At 48.1% G+C, this 26,367-nt stretch overlaps 2 protein-coding genes, 2 long non-coding RNA genes, 9 other non-coding genes and 1 pseudogene across 13 annotated transcripts; 12 read left to right on the top strand and 2 right to left on the bottom strand.

The window, feature by feature from the left end:
• Nucleotides 1-4,036: 4,036 nt before the first annotated feature.
• On the bottom strand, nucleotides 4,037-4,214 carry LOC123602851 (annotated as a pseudogene).
• A 2,636-nt stretch (nucleotides 4,215-6,850) lies between these two features.
• LOC123601848 lies at nucleotides 6,851-11,629 on the top strand. The gene is made up of 11 exons (XR_006714268.1): nucleotides 6,851-7,265; nucleotides 7,515-7,599; nucleotides 7,827-7,877; nucleotides 8,219-8,256; nucleotides 8,444-8,492; nucleotides 8,786-8,832; nucleotides 9,014-9,048; nucleotides 9,262-9,298; nucleotides 9,927-9,969; nucleotides 10,219-10,249; nucleotides 11,401-11,629. It is a non-coding gene; the product is annotated as an uncharacterized LOC123601848 (long non-coding RNA).
• LOC123602803 lies at nucleotides 7,335-7,410 on the top strand. The gene has a single exon (XR_006714573.1). It is a non-coding gene; the product is annotated as a small nucleolar RNA SNORD26 (small nucleolar RNA).
• Nucleotides 7,681-7,753, top strand: LOC123602802. Its single transcript, XR_006714572.1, has one exon. It is a non-coding gene; the product is annotated as a small nucleolar RNA SNORD27 (small nucleolar RNA).
• LOC123602801 lies at nucleotides 8,075-8,149 on the top strand. Its single transcript, XR_006714571.1, has one exon. It is a non-coding gene; the product is annotated as a small nucleolar RNA SNORD28 (small nucleolar RNA).
• LOC123602807 lies at nucleotides 8,539-8,665 on the top strand. Its single transcript, XR_006714577.1, has one exon. It is a non-coding gene; the product is annotated as a small nucleolar RNA SNORD22 (small nucleolar RNA).
• LOC123602800 lies at nucleotides 8,877-8,942 on the top strand. The gene has a single exon (XR_006714570.1). It is a non-coding gene; the product is annotated as a small nucleolar RNA SNORD29 (small nucleolar RNA).
• LOC123602804 lies at nucleotides 9,116-9,184 on the top strand. The gene has a single exon (XR_006714574.1). It is a non-coding gene; the product is annotated as a small nucleolar RNA SNORD30 (small nucleolar RNA).
• LOC123602805 lies at nucleotides 9,710-9,778 on the top strand. Its single transcript, XR_006714575.1, has one exon. It is a non-coding gene; the product is annotated as a small nucleolar RNA SNORD31 (small nucleolar RNA).
• LOC123602806 lies at nucleotides 10,012-10,136 on the top strand. Its single transcript, XR_006714576.1, has one exon. It is a non-coding gene; the product is annotated as a small nucleolar RNA SNORD22 (small nucleolar RNA).
• Nucleotides 11,630-18,002: 6,373 nt separating the features above from the next.
• LOC123602847 lies at nucleotides 18,003-18,193 on the top strand. Its single transcript, XR_006714615.1, has one exon. It is a non-coding gene; the product is annotated as a U2 spliceosomal RNA (small nuclear RNA).
• Nucleotides 18,006-25,591, top strand: WDR74 (WD repeat domain 74). Its single transcript, XM_045485626.1, has 11 exons — nucleotides 18,006-19,919; nucleotides 20,007-20,113; nucleotides 20,203-20,324; nucleotides 21,730-21,805; nucleotides 22,620-22,766; nucleotides 22,907-23,008; nucleotides 24,210-24,310; nucleotides 24,398-24,453; nucleotides 24,784-24,929; nucleotides 25,013-25,069; nucleotides 25,371-25,591. The coding sequence occupies exons 1-11, from the start codon at nucleotides 19,856-19,858 to the stop codon at nucleotides 25,548-25,550; spliced, it is 1,158 nt and encodes a 385-aa protein (XP_045341582.1). The 5' UTR covers nucleotides 18,006-19,855; the 3' UTR covers nucleotides 25,551-25,591.
• On the bottom strand, nucleotides 23,792-26,335 carry LOC123601849. Its single transcript, XR_006714269.1, has 3 exons — nucleotides 26,205-26,335; nucleotides 24,380-24,643; nucleotides 23,792-24,262 (listed from the first exon to the last, which is right to left on the bottom strand). It is a non-coding gene; the product is annotated as an uncharacterized LOC123601849 (long non-coding RNA).
• Nucleotides 25,670-26,203, top strand: TEX54 (testis expressed 54). The gene is made up of 2 exons (XM_045485635.1): nucleotides 25,670-25,817; nucleotides 25,942-26,203. Exons 1-2 carry the CDS (start codon nucleotides 25,670-25,672, stop codon nucleotides 26,145-26,147), a joined length of 354 nt encoding a protein of 117 aa, XP_045341591.1. The 3' UTR covers nucleotides 26,148-26,203.
• Nucleotides 26,336-26,367: the final 32 nt, after the last annotated feature.

The raw sequence follows: 26,367 nt of genomic DNA, 5'->3' as shown, positions 1-26,367 counted from the left end.
TTTTTAAATTATTTATTTATTTATTTATTTATTTATTTTTGAGAGAGAGAGAGAACGAGCGGGGGAGTGACAGAAAGAGAGGGAGACACAGAATCTGAAGCAGGCTCCAGGCTCTAAGCTGTCGGCACAGAGCCCGACGTGGGGCTTGAACCCACAAACTGTTGAGATCATGACCTGAGCTGAAGTTGGATGCTCAACCCACTGAGCCACCCAGGTGCCCCCAAAATAAATTCTTAAAAAAAATCCAATTGAATCTAAAAATTATTAGATTAAGAGTTCAATTTAAAAAACTAGACGCAGAACAATTCTGTTCTGTATACCAGTAGCAAACAATGAGAAAAAAAAATTTTTAAGTTGCCATTTATACTAGCAACTGTTAACCTTAAAAATAAAACTGTCAGTTATCTTACCAGAAAAAAAAAAAAAATGAGTTTATTCAGGAATACCAGAGAATTGCAATTCAGGACATGTGGGAAATTTGCAACAGTCTATAAAACTGAAAATACTCTTGCTGTTATCTGGAAATGTCACTCCTAGATGCATACCCCGGAGAAACTCTCATACATGTGCACAAAGCAACATATGAAAGATTTCACTGCCACGTCGGTTACACCAATATATATTTGGTAACCTGAAACATGTTCTATCACTAAGGGACAAGATCATCTGTAGAAAATCTCTAAATAGAGCACTATAAATAAATATTAAAGAACCAGGACATAAAAGACAAGTAAAATATGTGTCAAAAATATAGCATTAGGGGCGCCTGGGTGGCACAGTCGGTTAAGCGTCCGACTTCAGCCAGGTCACGATCTCGCAGTCCGTGAGTTCGAGCCCCGCGTCGGGCTCTGGGCTGATGGCTCAGAGCCTGGAGCCTGTTTCCGATTCTGTGTCTCCCTCTCTCTCTGCCCCTCCCCCGTTCATGCTCTGTCTCTCTCTGTCCCAAAAATAAATAAAAAACATTGAAAAAATTTTTAAAAAATATATAGCATTAAAGAAAGAAGGGAAAGAGCAGATTTATCTTAAAATTTTTTCCCAAAAACCAAAAGACATAGTGGAATGCAACAGTCTGCATTTTAACTGACATTGAGTCCAAAAGGGAGAACCGTGCCATTCATGCGGGTACTACAATACCGGGTTGGTTTGTAGAATGGATGGAGAGAGCCTCTATTCAATCTCTCTATTCCCAAAACCCACATCATCATCATCATCATCATCATCATCATCATCATCATCATCATAAACTTGATAAAGTATCCTCAGGTACAGGTTTACAAGATACTAAATGATAAGAACACATACTATTCATGGGGCGCCTGGGTGGCTCAGTCGGTTGACCATCCAACTTCAGCTCAGGTCATGATCTTGAAGTTGACAAGTTTGAGCCCCACATTGGGCTCTGTGCTGACAGCTCAGAGCCTGGAGCCTGCTTCGGATTCTGTGTCTCCCTCTCTCTCTGCCCCTCCCCCGCTCATGCTCTGTTTCTCTCTGTCTCAAAACTAAAGATAAACATTTTTTTAAAAAAAACCATTTTTTTAAAGAACACATACTGTTCTTGATCTTGGGCCAAGAAACAAAGAAACAACCTACAATTAAGATTCCCAGCAGAACTCACTTCCCAGCTGTCCCTTATAAAATTCCACATCCTCAACTCTTCCAAAAACCAGTCTCACCCCTCTATGAGAGAGCTTCTCCTGTCATACTTCTCCACAGTTCAGGAAATAAGGAAATTCTGTCCTCAAACTGAATTTTTCCCAGAGATGAATGCCCTACTCCCAGATCCCAGGAGAGCCCTGTTCCTTTGCGGATCCCTTTTCCTCCACGAATGGAGGCAGTGCCTCTTGCTGCCAGGAGGGGGCAGACGCAGCCTCCATCCTCTGAGAGAGCTTCGTGTTGCCAGGAAGCTGTCGACAGTTCAACTGCATTTTTCCTAACAGCCTCTTCAGGAGCTTCCTTCATAGCACAGGGCAGGCAATCGATGCATTACAGTGTCATGCCTTGTTCTACACGATAGGGATAAAATAAGTTATACAGACACGATTTCTGACCTCAGGGAGTTTATATAGGGAAGGGGTCAAGTAGAGCAAGGGAGGGAATGAGTAATGATATAAAAACTGAAAAAGGAAAACGGGCCTTGTTGGCTCTGTCAGTAGGTACAAATTTTAACCTAAGAGCAAAGGAGAAGCACTGAGGATTTTGAGCTGAGATCGGACTTTCCATTTAGAAAGATCGCTCTGGTGGCGCCTGAGTGGCTCAGCCAGTTAAGCATCCAGCTCCATTCAGCTCATGATCTCACACAGTTCATAAGTTTCAGCCCCTGCATTGGGATCTGTGCTGACAGCTCAGAGCTGAGCCTGCTTCGGATTCTGTGTCTACCTGTCTCTTTGCCCCTCCCCCACTCTCTCTCTCTCTCTCTCTCTCAAAAATAAAACATTTTTTTAAAAATTAGAAAGATCACTCTGGCTATAATGTGGAGAATGGGTTGTAAGGGGTTGAAGTCATGAGATGCCTGGGTGGCTCAGTCAGTTAGGCAACCAACTGTTGATTTCTGCTCTGGTCATGATGTCGCGGTTCGTGGGTTTGAGCCCCACATCGGGCTCTGCACTGGCAGTGCAGATCCTGTTTGGGATTCTCTCTCTCTCTCTGCCCCTCCCACACACACGTTCTCTCAGAATGAATAAATAAACTTAAAAAAAAAAAAAAAAGAGAGAGAGAGAGTTAAGTCAAAGCCAGGGAACCAGTTTGGGAATCTGTAGCAGAAATCCAGGGGTGAATGGCTTACACTAGGGTACTGAGAAGGAGAAAAGCATCTACTGACATCCAGAAGCTGGCCTGGGATTCACACCTAGACCTTGGTGGTCTCCTGTTGAACGTAATTTCAGAATATCAACATAAGTAAAGGCCACTCTGTGATCATGGTGGGTCAAGGCAAAACAAGTCCATCCCGAAAAAAAAGCATGAACATCGTCCAGATAGCAAAAGTCCAAACTGCTCCCTGTCCTCGCTAATATGAGTGATGGTTTATTTACCAATCATAAGTCAGTCGCATTCTATCCTTCCGTCCTTCTAGGTAAGACTTATTAAGATACCCAATAATAAATGATGTCACTTCCTGAAAACATCAAATCCAGAGTAAAGCCTCACTTGTTTAAAATCTCCCACAAATCACTTAGCACAAGCCCAAATCCTGCAGTAAATTCTTTCTAACACCCTCTTACTGAGACACCCCGTGATTCCCCACGGGGTGTGTTCTTCCTCGCTGGAACAAATAACCAACTTGCTCCAATACAAATACGTTCCCGGAAGTGTTTGGCTGGAGAGGATTTACAGCATATCAGCAGCAGGGATAATGACCACGTTCTGGCTTAGACAATCGAGTCAAAGAGGGCACGTTGGGGAAGGAACAGATTTGTAGGAAAAGATGATAAATTCCATGGCGGACAAGTTGAGCTGAGCTGTTTATGGGTCATCCCAGTGAAGATGTCTGATAGACAGTTAGATACCAGGGTGTGCAGTCCAGGAGATCTTGTGTTGGGATGAAGTGGGGGAGATGGCAGCATATATATATATGGTAAATGAGGCCCAAGGTGATGGGTAAGCTGGTTTACCTAGGCAGAGTCTAGCGAGTGAGAAAACAAGTGGATCCGGAACAGAACCCTGAGGAACGGGTAGGAATAGATAGTGAAAAAGGTCAAGAAGGAAGAGGAAACCCAGGAAGGTGCAGGGTCCCAGAAAGCAAAGGTAGGGAGCACTTCAGGAAGAGGGGGAGGTCACCAGTGTCAAATGCCACAGAGAGGTCAAGAAAGATGGAAGTATCTTCTGGGATTAAGTGAATGAGGTCAGTAGTGGCCTCCGTGGAGGGGCGGGTACAGGAGCTGGAGTGCAATGGGTTAAGGACAGAATGGGAGAAAAGGTCATCGCTGGAATGGGGACGGTGCAGTTTCAGAGATTCCTACTTTGTCTTTCCCACTGTGATAGCTTTTTTCCCCCAGCCCAAAGACCTGATGGGGTGGTAATGCGCTCCAACCCCAAGTATATCAACCCCGTTAAACACCCGGGGACCAGGGAAACGATGAATGGAGTATCCAAAGCAAGCTCTTATTCTAGCCCCCGCTCCCCAAATCAATGGAATACACTGTCCTCAGGTACAGGAGGTATCAGATGTTAAACTGATAAGAACAGATACCACACTTGAGCTTAGCCAAAACATCAATTCCTACCCCTATCAACTCCCTATTATCCCAAACCTTCCTCCCTCAGGTCCACAAATACAGCATATGAGACTGTCCTTATAACCTTCAACATTCTCGTCTCCCCTGAGACCAGGCTAATCCTCCCCAGTGTCACGCTTCTCCACAATCCAGTAATTCTGTCATCAAATTGGGACTGTTTCTCCATGGAAGTGAGTAATTCCTGGCAAAGCGGTAGTTATTTGTATATCCACCTCCGTTAAGCGAGGCAGTGCCTCTTGTAGCCAGGTGAGGGCAGAGTTGCTCCCTGAGCAAACCCTCCCGGACCTCTGTAAGCAAGGAGCACCTGTGATATGTAGGGCAATGAATTGGGGCTGGAAAAAGGTCATTCGAAATTTATGGAGATAAACTGATATATACTGAGTCCTACTTAGTGTCTTGCATTCTGCCAGGCAACAGGGATACAATGATGATTTACACGGGCATGATCTTGAATTAAAAAGAGTTATAGTGGGAGGCAAGGTCAATCAGGCTTGGGGAGGGAGTGGTGGTAAAAAAAAAAAAAAAAAGCTGGCAAGGAAAGCAGGGGTCTTAACGGCTATACTGATGGGTCCTAAAGACGATGGAAAGGCACTGAAGTTTTATGAGCTGAGAAGTGAGTCTTGATCATAATTTTTTATTTGGAAAAATCACTCTGGGCTGCAAGGGGGAGAATGGATTGATTAGAAGGGAGGAAACCAGACCCAGGGAGCAGGTTAAATTTTTTGTAAAAACCTCAGGGTGAATGGCTTGAATTAGGGTAGCAGAAGTGGGGGGCATGGACAATTGGGTGGGATGAATAGTGAGGTGAAGTCCATTTTGGAAAAGTTGAGGAGTCTGGGGACCAACCAAGTGGTAACTGTTCAACCAGAAGGCAACTGGACTTACAGCTGTAAAGCTCAGGAAAAAGATCCTGGGCTGGAGTCATAGGCATAATGCTGGTCATTAAAATCATGGGAGTGAATAAGTTGGCCCAGGCAGAGTGAGAAAAATAGCTGGATGTGGCACCCAACTGGGGGTACATTACTGTTTAAGGAATGGCTACACTATCTACTTCAAGAGATCACTAAGACTGTTGCATCCACACGACTCCTGAAACAGAATGCTACGGGCACCACTGACAGTCACAACAAACTTTATTACAATGAGAGGCAAGGCTGACCGATCGGGACCAACACTCTTGATAAGAGTGCGCCCTGAACAGCCGGGGTACAGAGTTTTTATAACCGATCACATCGTTTTATCATCACCTGGGAACAGAACAAAGAAAGTTTCCAGATGAGTCAGAAACAGTTGCCAGATGAGTTAGAAACAGTTGCCTAACGAGGTGTTTATTTTAGACTTTCTGCCTCTAAGTTGCAACCAGTGGATCCCCTGGACCCTGCCTCTGATGCTCTTTTCTTTGGACTTTCGTTTCCTTAATTGGTGAAGCCTAATTTACAAGAGTATGAGGCGTAGTTTACAAGAGTAAAGCAAGGCTGTTATCTCTTAACCTTCAGTATCAACACAAAGCTGTTATTTTTCAAGCTAAGCGTTAGCCCTATACTACAATCTAACCCTTACAAGACATTATGAGAAATGTCAACAGTGGGAGAGGACAGGGTCTCAAGAACTGTGGGAGCACAGTGTTTCAGGACATAGGGAATGGATCAACTGGGTAGTGTTGCCGAGAGGTCAAGAAAGTGACTGAAAATAGTCTTGAGAAAGCACAGTGGACATGGCAGATACAAATCAGCCAGGGAGTTTGTCAACATGAAAATTCTGATTCATTTGGTCTGTGGAAAGACCTGGGATTCAGGGGCACCTGGGTGGCTCAGCAGGTAGAGCACGCAGCTCTTGATCCCAGGGTCCGTGACCTTGAACCCCACGCTGGACAGTGGAGCCTACTTTATATATAACCTGTATATGTACACGCCCTGCTACAAGCCAAGCTCCTAGCGACATCGGACGGGAAAAACCGTCGCTCGGGAAAAATCAGACCCTGTCAGAAGATCCAAGCGGAGCAGGAGCACTGAGGGCCTGATTCACATTCCCAAAATGGCTCCGTACCAAGGGCCTTCCGCTCCTGGTACCCCACAGCCGCCCTCTACGCAAGGACCCTGCGCACCAGGCCTGCAGAGGCGCGCCGGGAGGCAGGCGGGTAACCGGGATGACGCCGGTCGAGACTTCAAGATGAGGTTCAGGGGGAACCTCACGGGGAGGCGGAGCCTGCACACCAGTTTAGGGTGTGTGTGGGTAAGGGGGGGCTCAGGGAGTGGTGTGGGAGCAGACGGTCGTGACCGGGACGGAGCGTCTCCCAAGATCGTTGCAAAGCCGGGACCTCTGCGTTCTCGTCCTACAGAGAGCCGGTGGTACGGACCCCGCTGTAATGAGCGCCAGCGCGACTCCCTGAGACGCATGCGCGTCTTTTTTCGCGCCCCAGATGCTGAGTGTGCGCACTGCACTCCCGCCTTCCCTGGAATTCCCTACCCACAATTCCCCAGGCTCGCGCGCTGTCTCCATATGCGCGTGCGCCCGCCATAGTCCCGCCCATAAATCCCGTGGGCCTCTGCGAGGTGGTATTTAAGTATCTCGCTGCCGCCCGTCTGCCTCATTTTTTTTTTCACGGTGTCGGGTAAGTATGTGGGTTGTTTACTTTATCTTTTTTAAAAGGTGAAGCGAGGGAAAAACAAAATGTGAGCGTAGCTTGCCTGAGCACTAATACATTGCATTTATTGGTTGGGGGGGGGCGGGTAAAGCTCGGCCACGGCCTTGAGTCCACGAAGCAGCCGCGGAGCTTTGTGAAGGACAAGATGGCGATGGCGGGCCGTGCCGGCGGCCCTCTCTGTGATGAGAACCTTTTCACAGACCTGTACTGAGCTCCGTGAGGATAAGAAACTCTGAAGAGACGGGCCTTGCACAGCCGAAATGCGACACAGTCGTAGCTCCGGCGGACAAAACGATTGTGAAAAAGCCGGTGTTGATTTAATGTCCTCTTGTCTGCAGGGATTAGGCGCATGTCTGAACGCTAGAATGGAAAAGAGCCGACCTGTTAGGGTAAGTGTGTGGCCCTCTTTTACCCCCTCTTCCTCCGTTGTCGAGTGTACGGGGGCCCTGTGGGAAGTGCTACGGGGATGATACTAAGGATTGAACTCTCTCTTTCTGATGGAGTAGTGGAGAAAGCCTAAGAGTTCTGAGTAGCACCAGCCCGCAGCGAATGTTCAGGTGTTTCGCGCGGAGGTAAGAAGACCGACTGCAAAGTATGAAACTAAGTGAGAGGTGCCCCCCCTTTTTTTTTCCTTCCAGATGTGGTTCAGCTCAAAAGACCTTACGGGTTGGAGGATGGGACAAGACCCATCCCTGCAAAGTAAGCATTCCAGTGATGCTCCAGGTGGGTATGCAGTGATTTACCGCAGTTAAGGGTGGGCACTGTGTCTAGATGGGGTTTGTTCTTGTTCAGATTATGCTGACCACTCTGTGATGAACATAAAAAAGACAAGCATATGGCTGATCTTAAAAGTGATGTCATCTTCCTGCTGAGAAGTGGACCAAGAGTATTCAAGGACCTGTGAATGGCTATTTTTAGGTACATACAATGCCTTCCTTTTCTGTTTCCAGCATCTCCTCCCCAAGCCTGAGGAATCCAGCTGCCTCCAAGGGTGAAGACAGGTAATTTTTTGACCAAATGGGGGATTGGAGTGTCCTCTCCTGTTTGGCCTACAACCAGGAGAGCAAAATGAGCAGTTTTGCCTTTTTGCTTCTTGCAGCTTATTCCTCTTAGAATGACTTTCCTGTGGAGGGAGAGAGCAACCCAACAGTACGGTTAATTCTTGAGATGGTGTGCTCTCCCTCACCCCTATGTCACTGTCAGATGATTTGAATAGATATGCTGATCCTCTGTGAGGTACAACAATTAATAGCATGTTAGAGTTCTGATGGCAGTTTCTATTAATGAAGAAACTTTGTTCTAGCCTAGTATTTTTTGATAACCATCTGGTCCCCTTTTGCAGGTCTTCCTGATGGTGGTAATATGTTGATTTACCTTATGGTGAGTAGCTTCTCCCAATAGTGTTGTTTTGTTAGCATATATGTGAACCCATCAAAGGGTGATTTTTTTTTTTTTCCTCATCGTGTGGTTTTTATTTGTTTTGTTGTTGTGACCAAAGCCTTGATCAGCCCGTATAGCTTTCTGGTTCTTTTTCCTTGTAGTGATGTTTCTTGATCTATTTCTCTAGATGCCCACTGATGTGCTCAGGGTCGAACTCATGGAAAGAGTTAAGGATGGTGAGTACTTGTAACCTTGCTGATTACAGCTTGCCCCAGAGTATAATGCCAATGAAGAGAGCAAGCATCCTGTCTTACCCCTGTTCTAGCCCCAGAGCCAGTAATGGTGAACCCACTGGGGCTAACTGGGTGAGAGGATGAGAATTTGTTCCATAAGGAACTGTCTGAGGTACAGTGTATCCCTGTCAATAGTATTTGCTTGGGTTTTCTTAACTTAAACCCATTAATTATATAGCTGGAATAGCTTTGGCTGTTTTAGATACTTGCTTGGCTAATTACATGGTCTTCTTCAGGAGCAGCTTGTTCGTGTATACTACCAAAAGGCCTCCAGAGTTAACAGGTTAGTTGGTTAATGTCTGTGGTTCATGCTACCAAATAGGCAAGTTTCCATGATGAATAAAACTAGCTCACTATGACTCCACAGTGAAAACATGTGAACACCTGAGAAACTGGAAAAAGTAGGAATGGGGGGATGCTACGTGGAAGGACTTTTCATTACCCACAGCTTTGTCTTTCTCTAGGTGTGGTTACCCATAACTCGCTCATTTGCTCAGAGGTGAGTAGTTTCCATACGTGATACCTGAAGCATATTGGGTACAAAAAAAACACCCTTTGGGGCCTAAACACGTGATGACTTACATGGAATCTCGTTCGGCTGATAACTTGCTGTTGAGATTGGAAATCTGATTTTCCTAGAAATGATGGTTTTAAAGGGGAACGATTTATTGCTGGAGGTAAGCATTACTGACTCCAGTCTGGTTTGTTTCAGGTTCAGCACTTTCTCTGGAGCCCAAGAATGATTTGAGGTAAATGCCTTTGTAATGATGTCATTTATAGCCATTACATAAAATTTGCTAGGTGTTTTTGGGGCGCCTGGGTGGCGCAGTCGGTTAAGCGTCCGACTTCAGCCAGGTCACGATCTCGCGGTCCATGGGTTCGAGCCCCGCATCAGGCTCTGGGCTGATGGCTCAGAGCCTGGAGCCTGTTTCCGACTCTGTGTCTCCCTCTCTCTCTGCCCCTCCCCCGTTCATGCTCTGTCTCTCTCTGTCCCAAAAATAAATAAACGTTGAAAAAAAAAATTAAAAAAAAAAAATTTGCTAGGTGTTTTTAACGGGGAGGGAGCGACACTTTGGTCTGGGTAGCTATTCGAAGAAGACATTACTGACTTAATTCAGTCTTGTCTGTGGACACCCTGAACCATCTGTGACAAGCTCCGACTCACCAGTGATGAATTCAATACCGCCCCAGTCTGAACACTGTGACTGAAAGGTATTTTCTGAGCTGTGAGCTTATCTTAGAGTAAGAAGTGGTGGTTTCTATGTAAAATGTGCATGCAGAATACTACATAACCTTTACAGCTGTGCCTTCCCTCTAAGCAATAGGGACCCAGGGGGATGACTGAGAGGCCTATAATTCCCAATCATTCTTTTACAGGTACCTTCAGCCATTTCTCTGCTCAGCTCCAGTCTGAAGTCAGGTGGGTAAACCTAGATACTAGATGGTCCTAGATACTAGATGGTCCCAGTGAAGAAACAGTCACATGTCTTACTTCCTGTTCTAGTCCCAGAGCCTGTAAAGGTGAACCCACTGGGACTGGCTGGGGGAAAAGAGGAAGCTTGTTCCAGAAGGAACAGTCTGAGGGATTACAAGAATTTCTAAAGATGGGAAAGGGAAGGACAAGTCACTTTGACGTAGAGTGTTTGTTGTTTTTTTTTTTTTTTCCCAGGTCTGAAGAAGGAACAAGGCATAGGTAATGGGTAGGTATTTGTCCAAATATTGGTGTTTATTTAATGTTTATTTTTGAGAGAGACCACATGTGAGTGGGGGAGGGGCAGAGAAAGATGGAGACACAGAATCTGAAGCAGGCTAACAGAAAAACAAAAGTATATCTGAAAGTAGGTATGCTAGGGTTTTTTTTTTGTATTGTTTTTTTTTAGAAAGCAAGTGGGGGAAGTGGGGCAGAGGGAAAGAAAATCTTAAGCAGGCTCCATACTGAGTGTGGAGCCCACGTGGGGCTTACCCAACATGACCAGACCCTAAATCAAGAATCATGTTCAACCAACTGAGCTATTGATGCTCTCTAGTTTGAACTAGTTTAAAGGGTAGTCCCTTGTAAACTCAATGTATTACATACATTCTTCTTGTCTACCAAGAAAATGCACTTTATTCTGTACAGGAATTTAGTTCTTTATCAAAAGGGAATTTTCAAGTCCTGTTTTTGTACAGCCTAGTTATTGCAATTAACATAATTGTTTAATCCTTTCTAAATACAGGTTAAACCTTCATTGTGACTTGTGCATGTAGCTGGATAGAAGGAAATAATCCTGGGGAAGTTGGCAGTATCCAATTTAATGTGGCACTTTGCCTGATGCTATCTAGCTCAGGGAAGCATTGTTCAAGGAGCCTTCTCTAAGATCTTCCCTCCCCCAATACATGCCTCACTGCATGAAAAGTTTCCTGGCTTTGGGTGATCCTTAGCTCTGCCTTAACTTTGGCAGGCTTGGTTCATAAGGCACAAAGAGCCATAAGGCATAATCACCATTAAGGACCACTCAGACTCAAATATTAGCTGTCAGATTTTGGTATTTCACTGCCCTTTTTCTGCATATAAAATTCCCAACGTTTCAGTGGAGTCTGCTTTCTGTAGGATCAGGCCAGTAGCCCCTGAATTTCTGTTCCTCTAATGAGTTTCTGGGTCTCTACATTCTTCCCTTTATCTGGAATTGTCCTGGTTCTTGTAGGTAACTCAGGGTCCCACTCAAAAGTTCCTGCTAGGAGGTACCTGGCTGGCTCAGAGCATGCAACTCGTGATCTCAGGATCCTGAGTTTCAACCCCGTGTTTGGGCAGAGCCTACTTCTAAAGTTTTTTGTTTTGTTTTTTTTTTAATTGTGAATGTTCATTTTTCAGACAGGGAGACAGAATCCCAAGTAGACCTCATGCTGTCCCGTGCAGAGCCCAACGCAGGACTTGAACTCTGAAACAGATAACCTGAGCTGGGATCAATGGTTCGACATATAACAGACTGAGCCAATGAGGTGCCCCTAAAAAAAATGTTCTTAAGTCAATGCTAAAAGGCTTTACTTTGGCCAATTATTGTGTTTATCCTGTTGGTGTAAATATAACTTGATGAGAATGATCCTGCTTGTGTCTGTCTTCCATTTGTTCTTTCCATGGGAAACCAGAACTTCTGTTCACTTAGGACATCTGGTAGGAATGCTCAGTGAACACCTGAATTAACATCAAACATCCATCTTTCCATCTACATGTGCCATTGTTTCTGAGCATAAATTTAGCAAGTGGGGTTAAGGTACATGAATGAGTACTTGAAAATTTACAACCTCATTCAGATGGATTGTCGTGTCACACATACCTAATGTTTTCAAGTCTTTGCTTTTTAATTGGCCTTGGGCAAGCCAGCTTTAGGGGTGGGCAATGAAGCCCACAAACCTATGGTGCTGTTGGGGAGCGGATGGTTATACTTATGTATAAGTGGGATGCAAATAGGTTGCATAAGAAAAGATACAAGGACCAGCTTTTAAAGTTGGTGGGGGGAAAAAAAAAGCCTGGGAGGAACACAGGAGAAACTCACAGTGAGCTATCACAAGCAGTGAGAATCTGCAGTGCTGACCAGGAAACATCAGGTCACTTGTGTCAAAGCCACTAAGGTCAGGTGGACTTGAAACAAAACAGCAAGCAAGTGTTCAGCTTTTACTACAGACCAGCCACTATGCACACGACCTCTCACCCCAGTACTTACTGTGGGAGGTCTTTGCCAAAGGTATCCTTGGATAAAGGGGAACCAGCAAAGAAGCGACTTGTCCCTGTCACAGAATACCAGGGGAGGAGAGGGTTACTATTCAAGGTCCTAGGTACTTAACCATCAGGCCAGGTGCTATCTCTAGGAGTCTGGAGGCTGCTTCTACTCTAACCCAGCCGAGGGATTCAGCAAGGAGACAATGGAACCAAAGTTGGATCTAGGCTGGTACAGGGGCCAGAAGGTATTCACTGGAAGAGTCTGGTTGACCATGAAGCCTTCCAGGAATACTATTCTCACCATTTGGCAAACGAATTCAAATTAAGATCCAAGTCTGGCTACTCTGGCTAAAAGATGAGATAACAGACAATATGGAGGAACGGGGGAGAGGGCTGGAATGATTGAGGCCTGGCTCCTCGAGTTCCTGATGCCTCAGACCACCTTTACCCTGAGCTTCAGGTACATCCACTTGCCCCTTGACCTCCTTCCCTGATATATCTAACTGGACACAGTCCCTGGAGTCCCTGTCCTGCCCAGGTCTGCTCCCCCCTGACACAACACCCCGTCTCCCCACCTCCATGAATGGTCACAGCACTGAGCAGCTGCTGTGTCCCAAACCTAGCAGTGTACTGATCACAAGAGCCATGGCCTTGCTTTTGCCTTTGTCGGTTGCTGTTTAGTTACATTCTTACAAGAGGGAGGGAAAGGGAAAATAGGACAGTGAGTGCATAAGATAGTGTGAAATAACACAGTGGTTTTCAAGCAGCAGTGACTTCGTCCCCCAGAAAAAATTTAACAATCCCTGGAAACGTTTTTGGTTGGTATAACTTTGGGGGTGGCATACTGGCATCCATACCATGCACAGGCCAGCTCCCTCTCCACCACTACAATGAATCATACAGCCCAAAATGTCAATAGTGCTAAGTTGAAGACACCCTGAGATTTGTGAGAAATGCCAGCAGGGAACAAGAATCCGTGATTTGGTAAGAAGGTGGTCAGGGCAAGCGTCTCTGAGGAGGTGACATTTGAGCTAAGATGGGGAGTTCTGGAGGCTAAGGAAGGTGTTGCGGCCGGCGAGACAAACACCGAGGTCAGGGTCCTGAGGGTAGGGGAATGCAAGAAAAAAAGAAGAGAAAGTTTGGGAACAGGATGGTCCCCTGGGCTGATGGCCCAAGTCACGGCTTTATTGTTGCTGTACACAATCTTTTATAACCAGACTCTTATGGGTTAGGTCATTCTAAGAATAAACAGGTTTCACATAATTGCTGCCAACCAAAACATTTAGTTCTGTGTTTCTTGTGCATTTTCTAGACGGGTCACAAGACCTTGTTGATAAGATTGCTAGCAAAACACAATTCCCATGTTTGTTTCTATTTGACCCGGGGTAGAAAAAAGGGAGGTAGCATTACTGCCAACGCCTGCAGACCACAGTCTTCAGGAATTAACTTTCTTAGCCTTGACAAGGCTTTCGTATGCCCTTGAAAGTGGGGGAATGGGAGGGGGAACCACCGGGTTGGCTTGAGTCAACAGGGAACGTTGCTCGACCCGGTCTCAGCCTGGCACCGGGGCCCGGCCCCCCACAGGAAGGAACAGCTGATGGGATGAAACAGAGTCACTCAGGATGTATTCTGAGTAGACACAACAGGACTAGCAGACGGAGTGGATGTGGGGGTGAGTGAAGGGAGCATAAAGGACGTTCCAGTGGGGACAGTAGGGAATGATTTTGGATAGCGTGAGTCCCAGATGCCTCCCTGACACCCAAGGAGTCAAGCAGACGTGGTATGGTATAGGAGCTGCCTGAGGTTGGAGTCTCCACCACTTACTAGCTGTGTGACCTGAAGTGGTTCAGTTTCTCCATCTGTAAAAGACGGAACATGACAGTCACCACTTCTCTCTCAAGGCTGTTACTACATATAAAGCACTTGGAATGGTGCCTGGCACCACTGACCAGTCAGGCTGGAGACAGGGAATCCGTTGTCACCATAGCACCGAAAGCCCAGGCACCAGATGAGAGGCTTTCAGTAGAAAGTGTGAATTTGAATTTCTAGAGAGCTGGGGGACCGGGGAGGTGGGGGGGGGGGGGGGCGGTTCACACAAATTAGCAAAGGGGGTGGTGGAATTGGTGGCCAAGAGGAGAACTGGTGCTTCTTTTCCAGGAGCTGCAGGAGTTGTCCAAATCCACCCCCGAGTCTCCACGGGAAAGTGGGCCCAGTGGAGCCAGCCTTGAGTCCAGGAGACCGTGCTCTCAGACAGCCCTGCCACAAGCCGAAGCAGGGCTTCCAGGACCATCCCCATCTATGCCCCCATTTTTTTTTTTAAATGCTTATTTCTTTATTTGGGGAAGAGGGGCAGAGAGAGAGACAATCCCAAACAGGCTCTGCACTGTCGGCATAGAGCCTGATGCGCAGCTGGAACTCAGGAACCTGTGAGATCAGGACCTCAGCTGAAATCCAGAGTCGACCCTCAACCCACTGAGCTACCCAGGCGCCCCTGTACCTCCAACTTGATATACCTCATTAGGTGTTTGGACGCCGTCAGGTTCTCCTGTCTCTTTAGGACTGTGGTTGTTAATGAATGGGCTTAGGGAGCCCTAAAGAATCCCCCCAGGAAATGGTATGCAAGACGTGTGTAAGGCAACTCATTTGAGGAAAGCTTCAACAGATTCTCAGAAGGGTTGGGAGATGCAGTTACATTAAAATCAAAATCTTCAAACTGACTAGGCTGTTCTTTGACATGCTCTATATTGTGCTGATTTTTAAGTTTATACCATTTCTTTTTTTTTAATATTTTTTTAACATTTATTTATTTTTGAGACAGAGAGAGACAGAGTATGAACGGGGGAGGGGCAGAGAGAGAGGGAGACACAGAATCGGAAGCAGGCTCCAGGCTCTGAGCCATCAGCCCAGAGCCTGACGCGGGGCTCGAACTCACAGACCGCAAGATCGTGACCTGAGCTGAAGTCAGACGCTCAACCGACTGAGCCACCCAGGCGCCCCAAGTTTATACCATTTCTTAAGAACACACACACACACACACACACACACACACACACACACACAAATAGAAAGTCTAAAATTGCTTAATCAATTTATAAACAAGAAAAGTACCATTAAAACATTTTATGGGGGGGAGGATGTTATAAGCCTTTGAACATGTGACAATGTATAGCGTGTCAGTTTTGTGAAAACAAAACATCAAATTTATTTTATTATTATTTCAATGTTTATTTTTGAGAGACAGAATGCAAGCAAGGGAGGGGCAGAGAGAAAGGGAGACGCAGAATCCGAAACAGGCTCAGGCTCTGAGCTGTCAGCACAGAGCCCGATGCGGGGCTCGAACCCACAAACAGCAAGATCATGACCTCAGCAAAAGTCAGAAGCTTAACCAACTGAGCCACACAGGTGCCCCCAAGACATCAAATTTAAAATGTATGCACACGGAAAGAATACTCTTCCCTTGGCCTCACTTTTCCTGTCATCAAAGCCAGTGATTCTCTGTGATCCCTTCCACTTCCCTCCACCTCTGCCATCACAGCCACCCTGCCCAAATCCCCTCCAGCTCTTGCCTGGAGAATCACAGGAGCCGTCTCCCAGTTTTCCCCAGTAGACCATGAACTCACGAAGCCAAAGGTCCTGTCTGATTTTATCATTGTAGAGTATGTGCTCCATAAGCATAAACAAATGGACAAATGGCCTCCCAGGAGCAAAGGTTAATTTCCAAGTTCTTATGGTGCCTGCACTGTCAGTCTCCCATACTTGTATAGAAAGGGGCAGGGTAACAGCAGACTGAGGGTGAAGGAGCCACTCCCCACTTGCCTTGGCTTCAGAGGAGGAACAGGGCTGCTGCTGACTGCAGACCGACCTGAGGAAGCACCGGCCACCAGATCTGTGTTCTGGGATGCTTGGCTGTACATAGCCTGGGGCAGAAGGTGAAGCCCGCTCAGCTAGGGGGCTGTGGCCTTGCCCGAGGTTGGGTCCAGTAGAATTTGGAGAAGGTTCAGATTGAAAGAAACTGAATGTTGCTTTTGCCCCTGTATTGGTTTTTATTGCTGTTGAAACCAATTACCACAAACTCAGTGGCTTAAAACATAACAACTTATTATCTTACAGTCCTGGAGGTCAGACATCCAAAACAGGTCTCAGTGAGCTAAAATCAAGCTGGGTCCGCAGGACTGCATTCCGTTCTGGAGGCTCTAAGACAGAGAATCTGTTTCCTTGCCTTTTCCAGCTCCTAGAGGCTGCCCACATCCATCTGATGACCTCCTTCCATCTTCAAAGCTAGCAATGGCTCATCCACCTTATACGTGCTCCATCACTCTGACGCTGGCTCCTGCCCCCCTCTGACCCTGATGAGGACCTTTGTGATTACAGGCACCCACTAGATAATCCCAGATAAACTCTCCTTCCCCCAACTCTTAATTTAACCACATCTGCAAAGTACCTTTTGCCATGTAAGGTAACACATTGAGAGGTTCTGAGAATTAGCACAGGAGTATCTTTATTGGAGGCAGTATTCTACCGGCCACACCTCCTTAATTCAGCCCTCCCTGGAGGCTCTGGATTTACATATGGGAACCTTTACAAACTGCCTGTTTATTAGCATCAGGGACACAATGCTGAGAGCCTTGCTCTCTAAAATCATAGATTATAGAAATTTTGCTAGTTGAAAGCCTGTCAGTGAGAACAGAAGGTCCCACCTAGTCACCTTGACACAGAGACAACGGCCTCTATTTCCAGCCCGGGCGCAGAGCTTCAGTGAAGGAGATTTCCAACAGAACGTTCCACATTAAAAAAAAAAAAAAAAAAAAAAAAAAGAACGCTCCACATTTATATTAATATACTTTCCAAGGAAACGGGACCTCAAGTCCTTTCTCAGCTCCGGCCTGATCATCAATCCTTTTCATACAGCCGGACTTCGCCTTGAGCCTACAAAAGAACTGCTTCGTTTACATTTTATCTACACTGGCCTCAGCCTGTCTCTCCCACCTGGGTTTAGGAATCGGGACCCTCCAAAACGCCTTTCTCCGGGCATCTCTTCCCTTGTGTGAAGGGCGCACGGTGGACGATGCGTCGTAAACGGCAAGATGTAAGTGGTTTGGGGGTGGATGGTACAGTCAAGGAGGAGGCGCGGAAGGGAGGGGAGCCCTAGAATGAGAGGGGAATGCAGCCCTAAAGCCCAACCTCAAATGGGTTCTCACTACCGCCGTATAAGCGCGTTATTAGTCCCTAGTTAACAGAAAAAGATTCCAAGCAACCGGCCTTATGTCATCAAGTCAGGAACTGGCGAGCAGGGATCCCAATCCAGTTCTTCGGACTCCGAAGCCTGTACTTGGGATCGATAAACAAACGTCCCGGGAAAGGGCGCCACCACCTACCGAAAACGCCTTCCACCCACTCACCGAGAGCGCCGCGCGGCCTGCAGACGGGGAGACAGGCCCGAGTCTGGGAGGCAAAGAGACCACGCCCATATTGAAATTCAGACTTGTATGTGGACCAATCCCAAGAAAGAAAATCATTGGCAGGGCGGGGTTATGTAAAACACCCGGAGCGAGTACTGGCAGGCAATGCAGCAAAGACCACTATTTAAGATCTTTTTAAAAAAAAATCTAGCTATTATTATAAAGGAAGCATAATGAGACGTTGAATTTAAGAAGTATTACATATTTAAAGGTAATCTAATCATTATGTCATAAAAATCGCCACAATCGTAAAAGCTATAGTAAGGGTAAGGATTGCCAGGAGTCGGTTGCAACGGTATCGCTTCTCGGCCTTTTGGCTAAGATCAAGTGTAGTATCTGTTCTTATCAGTTTAATATCTGATACGTCCTCTATCCGAGGACAATATATTAAATGGATTTTTGGAATTAGGAGATGGAATAGGAGCTTGCTCCGTCCACTCCACGCATCGACCTGGTATTGCAGTACTTCCAGGAACGGTGCACCCCCCTTTGGGGGAACAATAATGGTTTTAAAAAAAGAACAGTGTTTTTAGAAGGGTTTCGGCCCTAGTCAGGGAGTGTTGGTTTTCCTTCAACATACTAAGTCAACGGGGCTACTAAGTAGTTTAATTGGAACATATATGACTTAACCTGACTTGTGAGCTCGCGAGCTTTTCCACCTCTTTTTACTCCGCCGTCGGCTCCGCGCTGATAACTCAGAAATTGAAGTCTTTTCCGGGTTGTGTGTTTTTCCGCCGCCCGTGCTCTGTCTTTGTCAGATAGAAGTGTACTAACGTTAATAAGAATAATATATTGCTCAGCGGGGAGCGTTCTGATACAAGCAAGTAAAGTAATTTGAGAATGATCCCCGTTGTTTCTCACTCTGCGTGCAAAAATTGTTTTCCTGGTATGTTTATCGATGTGCTTCTCCCCAAGGCAGTTTCTATTTGGTAAAATAACTTTCTCGGTCTGGGAGCTGGAGTAGCAACTTTTTTTCTCTTGCAGTTTTAGAAAATGCTTTCTTTAAAGGGTTCAAAAACGATTTGCAGGTTTGTTTTATCCTGGATTATAAAGGGGAACTCCCGGGGGATCGGCCCAGCCTAGCCTAAACCCCAGGTGTACCCCCGAGTTTACAATGAGAGGAAACCTTTAAGGTTAAGGTGGAGTTTAGATTTGATTTAATGTAATAGGCTCAATACAAACTTGGACTGTGGAGGGGAGACAAAGGGGTCAATGTCCAGTGTACCCTGTGAAGTAGACATCGTGCTTGTTACCTTGGGAACAACGTTTGCATAAGTGTGGAATGTTGTGCTCAGAACCCTCATTTCACAGCTCTGCAGCTGAGCTGGAAATCGAGGCTGCTTCTTTGTGAGGCCTTGTGCAGGCAAGAGTGCGATGCTTTATTTCTTACTGATAAAATTTTAAACGGGCAAATTTCTGGTACTCTAATCTCAGAGAACAAAATCTCTGTAATAAAATTGTAGTCATTCACAGGAAGGGTGGTTACATTTATGCAGCAGCAGCTTGTACCTGGGAGAAATACTGTTAATTTTGCAGTTTTATTCTCAGTTGGAGCTGATGTTTTTTACCATCACCAAACCTCAATGCGAGGAAATAAAAACGCAGCTACCTCCACTTTCTAGGTTTCTATTTTAAGATCATCGGTTTCATTTTCCCCATCCTTCGTCGGTTTGTGGCTTTTATGCTCGAGGTTGAAGCCATGCGCCTCAGTGATTTTTTTTTTTTTTTTCCTCAAGTGTGCTCGTCTTTCTTGTCTTGTACAGAAAACATATTACACGATGCTTTGGAGCAGGAAGGCGCCTTCCACTCCAAGTACACAACTGTCAAGTTACTCTCCAGATCTCCACCAGCACCCCCAGAGTTCGTAAAGCAAAACCAGCTGCAGAAGGCAGGGGACCAGGGGATCTTTACTCTTCTCTTTTTTATTATTTTAAGTTTGTATTTATTTAAGTGATCGGTACACCCATCGTGGGGCTTTAGAACTTACGATACGGAGATCAAAAGTCACGAACTCCTCCCACCCAGCCAGCCAAGCGCCCTTCTTCCGGCTTTTTAAACTGCAAGAGACGGCGTTCATCCGGATCAAACGCGGCGCGCTGGTGACGCAACGCTGCGCCGGAAGTGCGAGCCGTGGGCTGCTGGGTTCCGTTATGGCAGCTGCTGGGGCACGCTGGAACCATGTGTGGGTGGGCACCGAGACCGGGATCCTGAAAGGTGGGTGGCCGGGCCCAGCATCGGGAAGTGGGGGGGGGGGTGTCCCTCGCTCGCGACCCCGGAGCTACTGACGCCCGCCTCCCGCAGGGGTGAACCTTCAGCGCAAACAGGCGGCGAACTTCACGGCGGCAGGACAGCCGCGGCGCGAGGAGGCGGTGAGCGCCCTGTGCTGGGGCGCGGGCGGCGAGACTCAGGTGAGCGGCTGCTGGTCGGCCCCGAGCTGGGGGGATCTACGGTGCGGCAGCCTCGCTCTGGTCGCCATCCTGCCCTCCTCTGCCCGCAGATCCTGATGGGTTGCGCCGACAAAACAGTGAGGTACTTCAGCACCGAGGAGGGCAGATTCCAGGGCCACAAGCACTGCCCCGGCGGGGAGGGCACGTTCCGAGGCCTCGCCCAGGTCGACGGGTAAGACCGAGCCCCTCGCTGAACGCTCAGGTCGTAGGGACAGCGTGGAGGCTCTCGCGGGACTGCCGAATATTGGGCAATCAACCCTTAGGGACCCCAGCCTGGGCTGAGTGACAGGCCAGGTGCTATTGAACACCTGCTTATTAATAGGCATTGGACGAAATGCAAAGGCTTGCAGGCAAACCAGACACGTGCAGTACCTGCCTTCATGAGTTTGCATCAAGGGTATTTTTCCTGGCTCCATAGCTTTTTGGATGACCCTGAGCAGGTCACTGAATAGTTTAGAGTATGTTTGAAAATGGAGACTAACAACCACCAACGATACGGTGAAGTTCCCAAAGGAAAGGATAGGAAAGTGTTAGTGGTTAAGTAACTGGGGGTAGCTTTCTTCCAAAGAGGGAGAAGGCTGTGAACAGGCTGTGTGGGTTTGGTGGTGTTCTGAAAACTGACTAGTCGAAGTGCCTGTGTAGGTGAGTCACTTGAACTGAGCCATGAAGGATGGGTAGAATTTTGACAGGAGGAGAAAGGAGTAAGCGCGTTTCAGAAAGAGACTGCTGCCTGGGCTGAGGCCAAGGATTGGTGTCAGGCTACATGGTAATTTCAGGCAAGGTAAACAGCATTTGGGGGTGGAAACCGAGGGCGCATTTTAGTACAAGATGGGCAAGGTAGGTAGTGATTAAATGTGAAGGCCTTTCAGCGTCAGGCTGAGAGATTTGCACTTAGGATTTTGCAGGTGGTTTTGAGCGAGGAGGGGTGTGGAGAATGAGTTGGAAAGAGTGGTTGAGAACCTCTTGCCAAAGCCCAGGCAAGCACCGCCACAGCCTGAACCGAGGCGGGGAGGGTGGGCAGATGTGAAAAAGAACATAGGCTCGGGCTTTACACAGATCCTGGGGGAGGCTTGCTTGGGGAGGGGGTGTGTGTTTTAGGGAGAGATTGACATTTAGTGTCTGGAATGCCAAACAGGGAACTTGAGAGAAGAAGCTAGTGTTTGACTTTGGCCAGACCCGAACGTGAGACCAGTCCCACTTCAGCTCTTTCAGAGCTACTGATCCTGACCCCTGGTGACCCACCCAAGGTTCAGAAAAACCGGCAGGGCCGGCTGCCCCCAGATAATAGCAAAGGCACTCTGCTTTGGAGTATCACACGCTTGACTTTCCAGCTCTGGTTCTGACATTTAGAGCTGTGTGGGCAAATCTTTTTACACTTCCCAGAGCTTGAGTTTCCTCACTTACAAAACTGAGAAACCATCCCCCATTGAGGATATTAAATAACAAACATGGGAGGAGGGAGTCTAGTTAATGTGAATCTGGGGGTGGGTTGACTAGGGCCCAGAGAACACTTGAAATTCATACTTACTTACTTGTTGTTGTTGTTGTTGTTTACTCTAACCTCCCTCTGCCCACAGCACCCTCATCACATGTGTGGATTCTGGGATTGTCCGCGTCTGGCGTAACAATGACAAGGAAGCATCCTCTGACCCAGTAAGGCTCCCCTGCCCTGCCAGTGATGGGGAAGATGAGGGCCCGGGTAGGAACCGAGGGAGGGCTTTGGGGGAAGAGGGTTTTTTGTTTGTTTGTTTCTTTGTTTTGTTTTGTGTTGTTGTTGTTTTTTAATTTACATCCAAATTAGTTAGCATATAGTGCAACAATGATTTCAGGAGTAGATTCCTTAGTGCCCCTGACCCATTTAGCCCATCCCCTCCTCCCACAACCCCTCCAGTAACCCTCAGTTTGTTCTCCATATTTATGAGTCTCTTCTGTTTTGTCCCCCTCCCTGCTTTTATATTATTTTTGTTTCCCTTCCCTGATGTTCATCTGTTTCGTCTCTTAAAGTCCTCATATGAGTGAAGTCATATGATATTTCTCTTTGACTGATTTCACTTAGCATAATACCCTCCAGTTCCATCCACGTCGTTGCCAACGGCAAGATTTCATTCTTTTTGATTGCCGAGTAATACTCCATTGTATCTATCTATCTATCTATCTATCTATCTATATATACCACATCTTCTTTACCCATTCATCCATCGATGGACATTTGGGCTCTTTCCATACCTTGGCTATTGTTGATAGTGCTGCTATAAACATGGGGGTGCATGTGCCCCTTCAAAACAGCCCACCTGTATCCCTTGGATAAATACCTAGTCGTGCAATTGCTGGGTCGTAGGGTAGTTCTATTTTTAGTTTTTTGAGGAACCTTCGTACTGTTTTCCAGAGTGGCTGCACCAGCTTGCATTCCCATGGGGGAATAGGATTAAGGACTCCGGAACTGACTCTCACCTCCTGTCTCTTTCAGCTCCTGGAGCTGAGTGTGGGTCCTGGGGTGTGCAGGATGCGCCAAGACCCAGCACGCCCGCACGTGGTTGCCACGGGTGGGAAAGAGAATGCTTTGAAGGTGTGGGACCTACAGGGGTCGGAGGAGCCTGTGTTCAGGGCCAAGAATGTGAGTGACAGTGGTGGGAGGGGCTGGGGCTGAGGTTCAAGGAGGCTGAGGCCACTGAGTTGGGGGATGATGATGAAGAGCTGAAGGACAGGGCCTATGAGCCCTCCTGCAACCTGTCCCCCATCTATCCACCCCACCAGGTACGGAACGACTGGCTCGACCTGCGGGTTCCCATCTGGGATCAAGATATACAGTTCCTTCCTGAATCTCAGAAGCTTGTCACCTGCACAGGGTACCATCAGGTGAGGTACTACCCCACCTCTACCTCCTCCGGGGCTTAAGCAGCCTCCTAGAGAAACAATGAAACAACCTGCCTGGTGGCACAGGCCGACCTTCATCCTCTGTCTCTGAGCTCCCAGAGGGAGCATTCCCCCCCCCCCCGCTCCCCGGCCCCCAACCATCCCAGCCCCATGGCTGAGCCAGAGACCTTCTGGTACATTGTAGGATGAGTTTTCTGAACTGTGACCCTCCTTTCGCTTCCAATGTGGAAAGGAGGAGAGAAGAAGGGAGAATTCTGCTTTTTTCACAGTAGAATCCCACGGTCCAGGTGTCATGAGAGGACACTGGGTTGGGTGTCAGGGGAACTGGGTTCTGGTCTTGATGCAGCCTCTGATTTGCTTTGGGACCCAGGCCTGACCCACACCTCTGCATCCTCGGCTCCTTGGCTTTTTTTTTTTTTTTTTTTTTTTTTTTAATGTTTTCATTTATTTTTGAGACAGAAAGAGACAGAGCATGAGCAGGGGAGGGGCAGAGAGAGAGGGAGACACAGAATCTGAAGCAGGCTCCAGGCTCCAAGCTGTCAGCACAGAGCCCGACGCAGGGCTCGAACTCAAGGACCGCGAGATCATGACCTGAGCCAAATTCTGACGCTCAACCGACTGAGCCTTCCAGGCGCCCCCTCAGCTCAGCTTTATAGGAGGGAGGGCGGGCGGGCCTGACTGGAGATCTTTACAGCTGGCCTCATTTGAAGTCCTAAGATCCCGGCAGGACTGGGTCCCTGTGTTTGTCCCATTTCCTTTGCTCCTGCATACTGAAATCTGATCTTGGGGATATGTCACTGTTCAAAACACACTGTGAGGGCTTACTCTCCCCTCTGTTGCTCAGGCTAAATTTCTCTGCCTGAAATTCAGTAGTCTCTGAAAATTGGACTGGCTTGCCTTTTCATGCCAAGATGGGAGTATGGAGGGGTGGAATGCCCACGCATGTGGACCCTGGAAATGCTGTCACCCCCCCTAACCTGGGGGACCTCTCTTCCTAAGCAGATCTCCTCTGCCCACTCTTCCCTGACACTCAGAGCAAGAGGGGGGTATGTTTCAGATGAGAAAGTTTCTCTTAGAGTGGGTCATAAGAAAGCAGTGTATGAAGGAGGGAGTGAAGATACGGACAATCCAGGGACGGGTATGTGGCGTGAGGGTGCTCTCGTGATGCTTCGGTGTTCTCCAGGTCCGTGTCTACGATCCAGCCTCTCCCCAGCGTCGGCCAGTCCTAGAGGCCACCTACGGAGAGTATCCACTTACGGCCATGACCCTCACTCCCGGGGGCAAGTAAGTGTTGAGAGAACACAGAGTGGGGCTCGGAGAGGACTCTAGGAGGCTCCTGCTGACCCCACCCACCTCTGGTCTCCTCCTTAGTTCAGTGATCGTGGGCAACACTCATGGGCAGCTGGCAGAAATTGACCTTCGGCAAGGTGAGTGGACTAGGGAGCCTTGCAGGAGGGGAAGAGGTGGGAGGAAGGGCAAGATTCCCTCTGAGGGGGTACAGTGGCATGGTGGAGCCCTCATTCAGGTGCCGATTGCCTGGGTTCAAATCCTGGTTCACCAGAAGCTGTAGGGTCTTGGACAAATTACTTCAGTTCTCTGTGACATTAGCTCCTCCACCTGTAAAATGGAGATATTAATGACAACTCCTGTCCCCACCTTATGTTGAGGTATAAATATTGAAACGTAAAGCGACTTGAAACGGTAAACAATGGTTGTTGGCTGGCCGGCTAGTGCTGATGCCTCCCCCTCTCCTCCAGGGCGCCTACTGGGCTGTCTGAAGGGGCTGGCAGGCAGTGTCCGAGGATTACAGTGCCACCCTTCAAAGCCCCTACTAGCCTCCTGTGGCTTGGACAGAGTCTTGAGGGTGCACAGGATCCGGAATCCACGGGGTCTAGAGCATAAGGTGAGAGCTGGCTGCCTTGTGTGCCCCAAGCCACGTTTCCGTTTCAGTGTCCCTAGCTCCTTATGGCCCCTCTTGTTTTGCAGGTTTATCTCAAGTCTCAACTGAACTGCCTCCTCCTGTCAGGCAGGGATGACTGGGAGGTAAGCAGCTGGGTCTTGGAATGTGGGAGCAAGGGCACAGATGTGAGCACTTCCCCATGGAGAGAAAAAAGAAACAGCTGGAACACAGCCAGAACTGTCTGCCTGTCAGCCAAGTTACTTAAGTTCTCTGAGGGGGGTTAATAGTTATAATCCTGGCAGGGCTACTGCAAAGGGCCACATAGGAGCATGGATGGGAATAGTGTCCGGGAGCAGGAAATGAAAGTGCTTTCCCAACTAGATCCTCCTTCCCCGGGCCTCTGTTACTGTGCCCCAGATTCCTAAGTTTTCTCCCACTCACCAGGATCAGCCCCAAGAGCCTCAAGAGCCCAAAAAGGCGGCCCCAGAAGACACAGAGACAGATGAACTTTGGGCCTCCTTGGAGGCAGCCGCCAAGCGGAAGCTCCCTGATTTGGAGCAGACCCAAGGGGCTCTCCAAACCAGAGGGAGAAAAAAGCAGCGGCCTGGATCCACCAGCACCTGAAGAGCCTGTGCTCACTTTGTCAATAAACAGTTTAACACCCACCATGACCCTGAGCCTTTTGTGATGGGAGAATGGAAAGAGGACTGGCTGCTCCCAGCGCTGGTGCAGCAGGATAGCTGATGTCACAAAAGCCAGGCGCGGAGCCTGGTGGGCTGGCGTGGGCGGCACGGAGTTCGGGGCCGCTCGGGACCATGGGCTGCTGCCAAGACAAGGACTCTCAGACCTCCGATGATCAGGCTAAGGAGGCTGATTCGGAGGAAGTCGAAGGTGAGACCCAAGACACACCAGCGGGACCCAGGGAGCGGGAGAAGGGGCTGCGCCGAAGGGGATCGCCCGGGAGGTTGGACCGGGGAGGGTAGAGCAGAGCTCAGTGGCCTCGTCATCCCCGCAGGCACCGAAGAGGTCGATATGGACTCGCCGGACCAAAAGACTCTCAAGTCGAACGAAAGCCTTCTGATCACCGTGCTGTGGCGGCGGCTATCCCTGTGCAGCCATCGGGGCTCTCGTTCAAACAAGAGGCACTCAGTCCAGAGTCAAAAGCATGCGTTACAGCAGAGCAAGCGGGAGGGGATCCTGGAGGAGCCGGAGAAGGGGTGACCCCAACCTGCTCTCAATCTGCCCCAGCCTCCGGAGAATAAAGTTTCTAACGTGTACCTTTCCTATCTTGCTTGTCTCCGCTGCCCGCTCTGGGCGCACTGGACACCGCCGGGGCTCTTTAAGGCCCCTCCCCTGAGGCTGGCCCAGCCCCCTGGGCCCCAGCTCTGGTTCCTCAGGGGCGGGGTCACAGGCGGCCTAGCCAATGGGAGGACGGAGTTGC

This window comes from Leopardus geoffroyi, chromosome D1 (genome assembly GCF_018350155.1).
Source record: "Leopardus geoffroyi isolate Oge1 chromosome D1, O.geoffroyi_Oge1_pat1.0, whole genome shotgun sequence".
NCBI classification, from domain to species: Eukaryota; Metazoa; Chordata; class Mammalia; order Carnivora; family Felidae; genus Leopardus; species Leopardus geoffroyi.
Note: the sequence above shows the minus strand (reverse complement) of the source record. Positions and strands in the feature narration are given on the sequence as shown.

Excerpts from the sequence above, each read along its gene's own strand:
- WDR74 (XM_045485626.1), top strand. The coding sequence starts at position 19,856 with ATGGCAGCTGCTGGGGCACGCTGGAACCATGTGTGGGTGGGCACCGAG. Across the intron at positions 22,767-22,906 it reads CTGTGTTCAGGGCCAAGAAT|GTACGGAACGACTGGCTCGA; the intron begins GTGAGTGACAGT and ends CCACCCCACCAG. Across the intron at positions 24,930-25,012 it reads CACGGGGTCTAGAGCATAAG|GTTTATCTCAAGTCTCAACT; the intron begins GTGAGAGCTGGC and ends CTTGTTTTGCAG.
- TEX54 (XM_045485635.1), top strand. The coding sequence starts at position 25,670 with ATGTCACAAAAGCCAGGCGCGGAGCCTGGTGGGCTGGCGTGGGCGGCA. Across the intron at positions 25,818-25,941 it reads TGATTCGGAGGAAGTCGAAG|GCACCGAAGAGGTCGATATG; the intron begins GTGAGACCCAAG and ends TCATCCCCGCAG.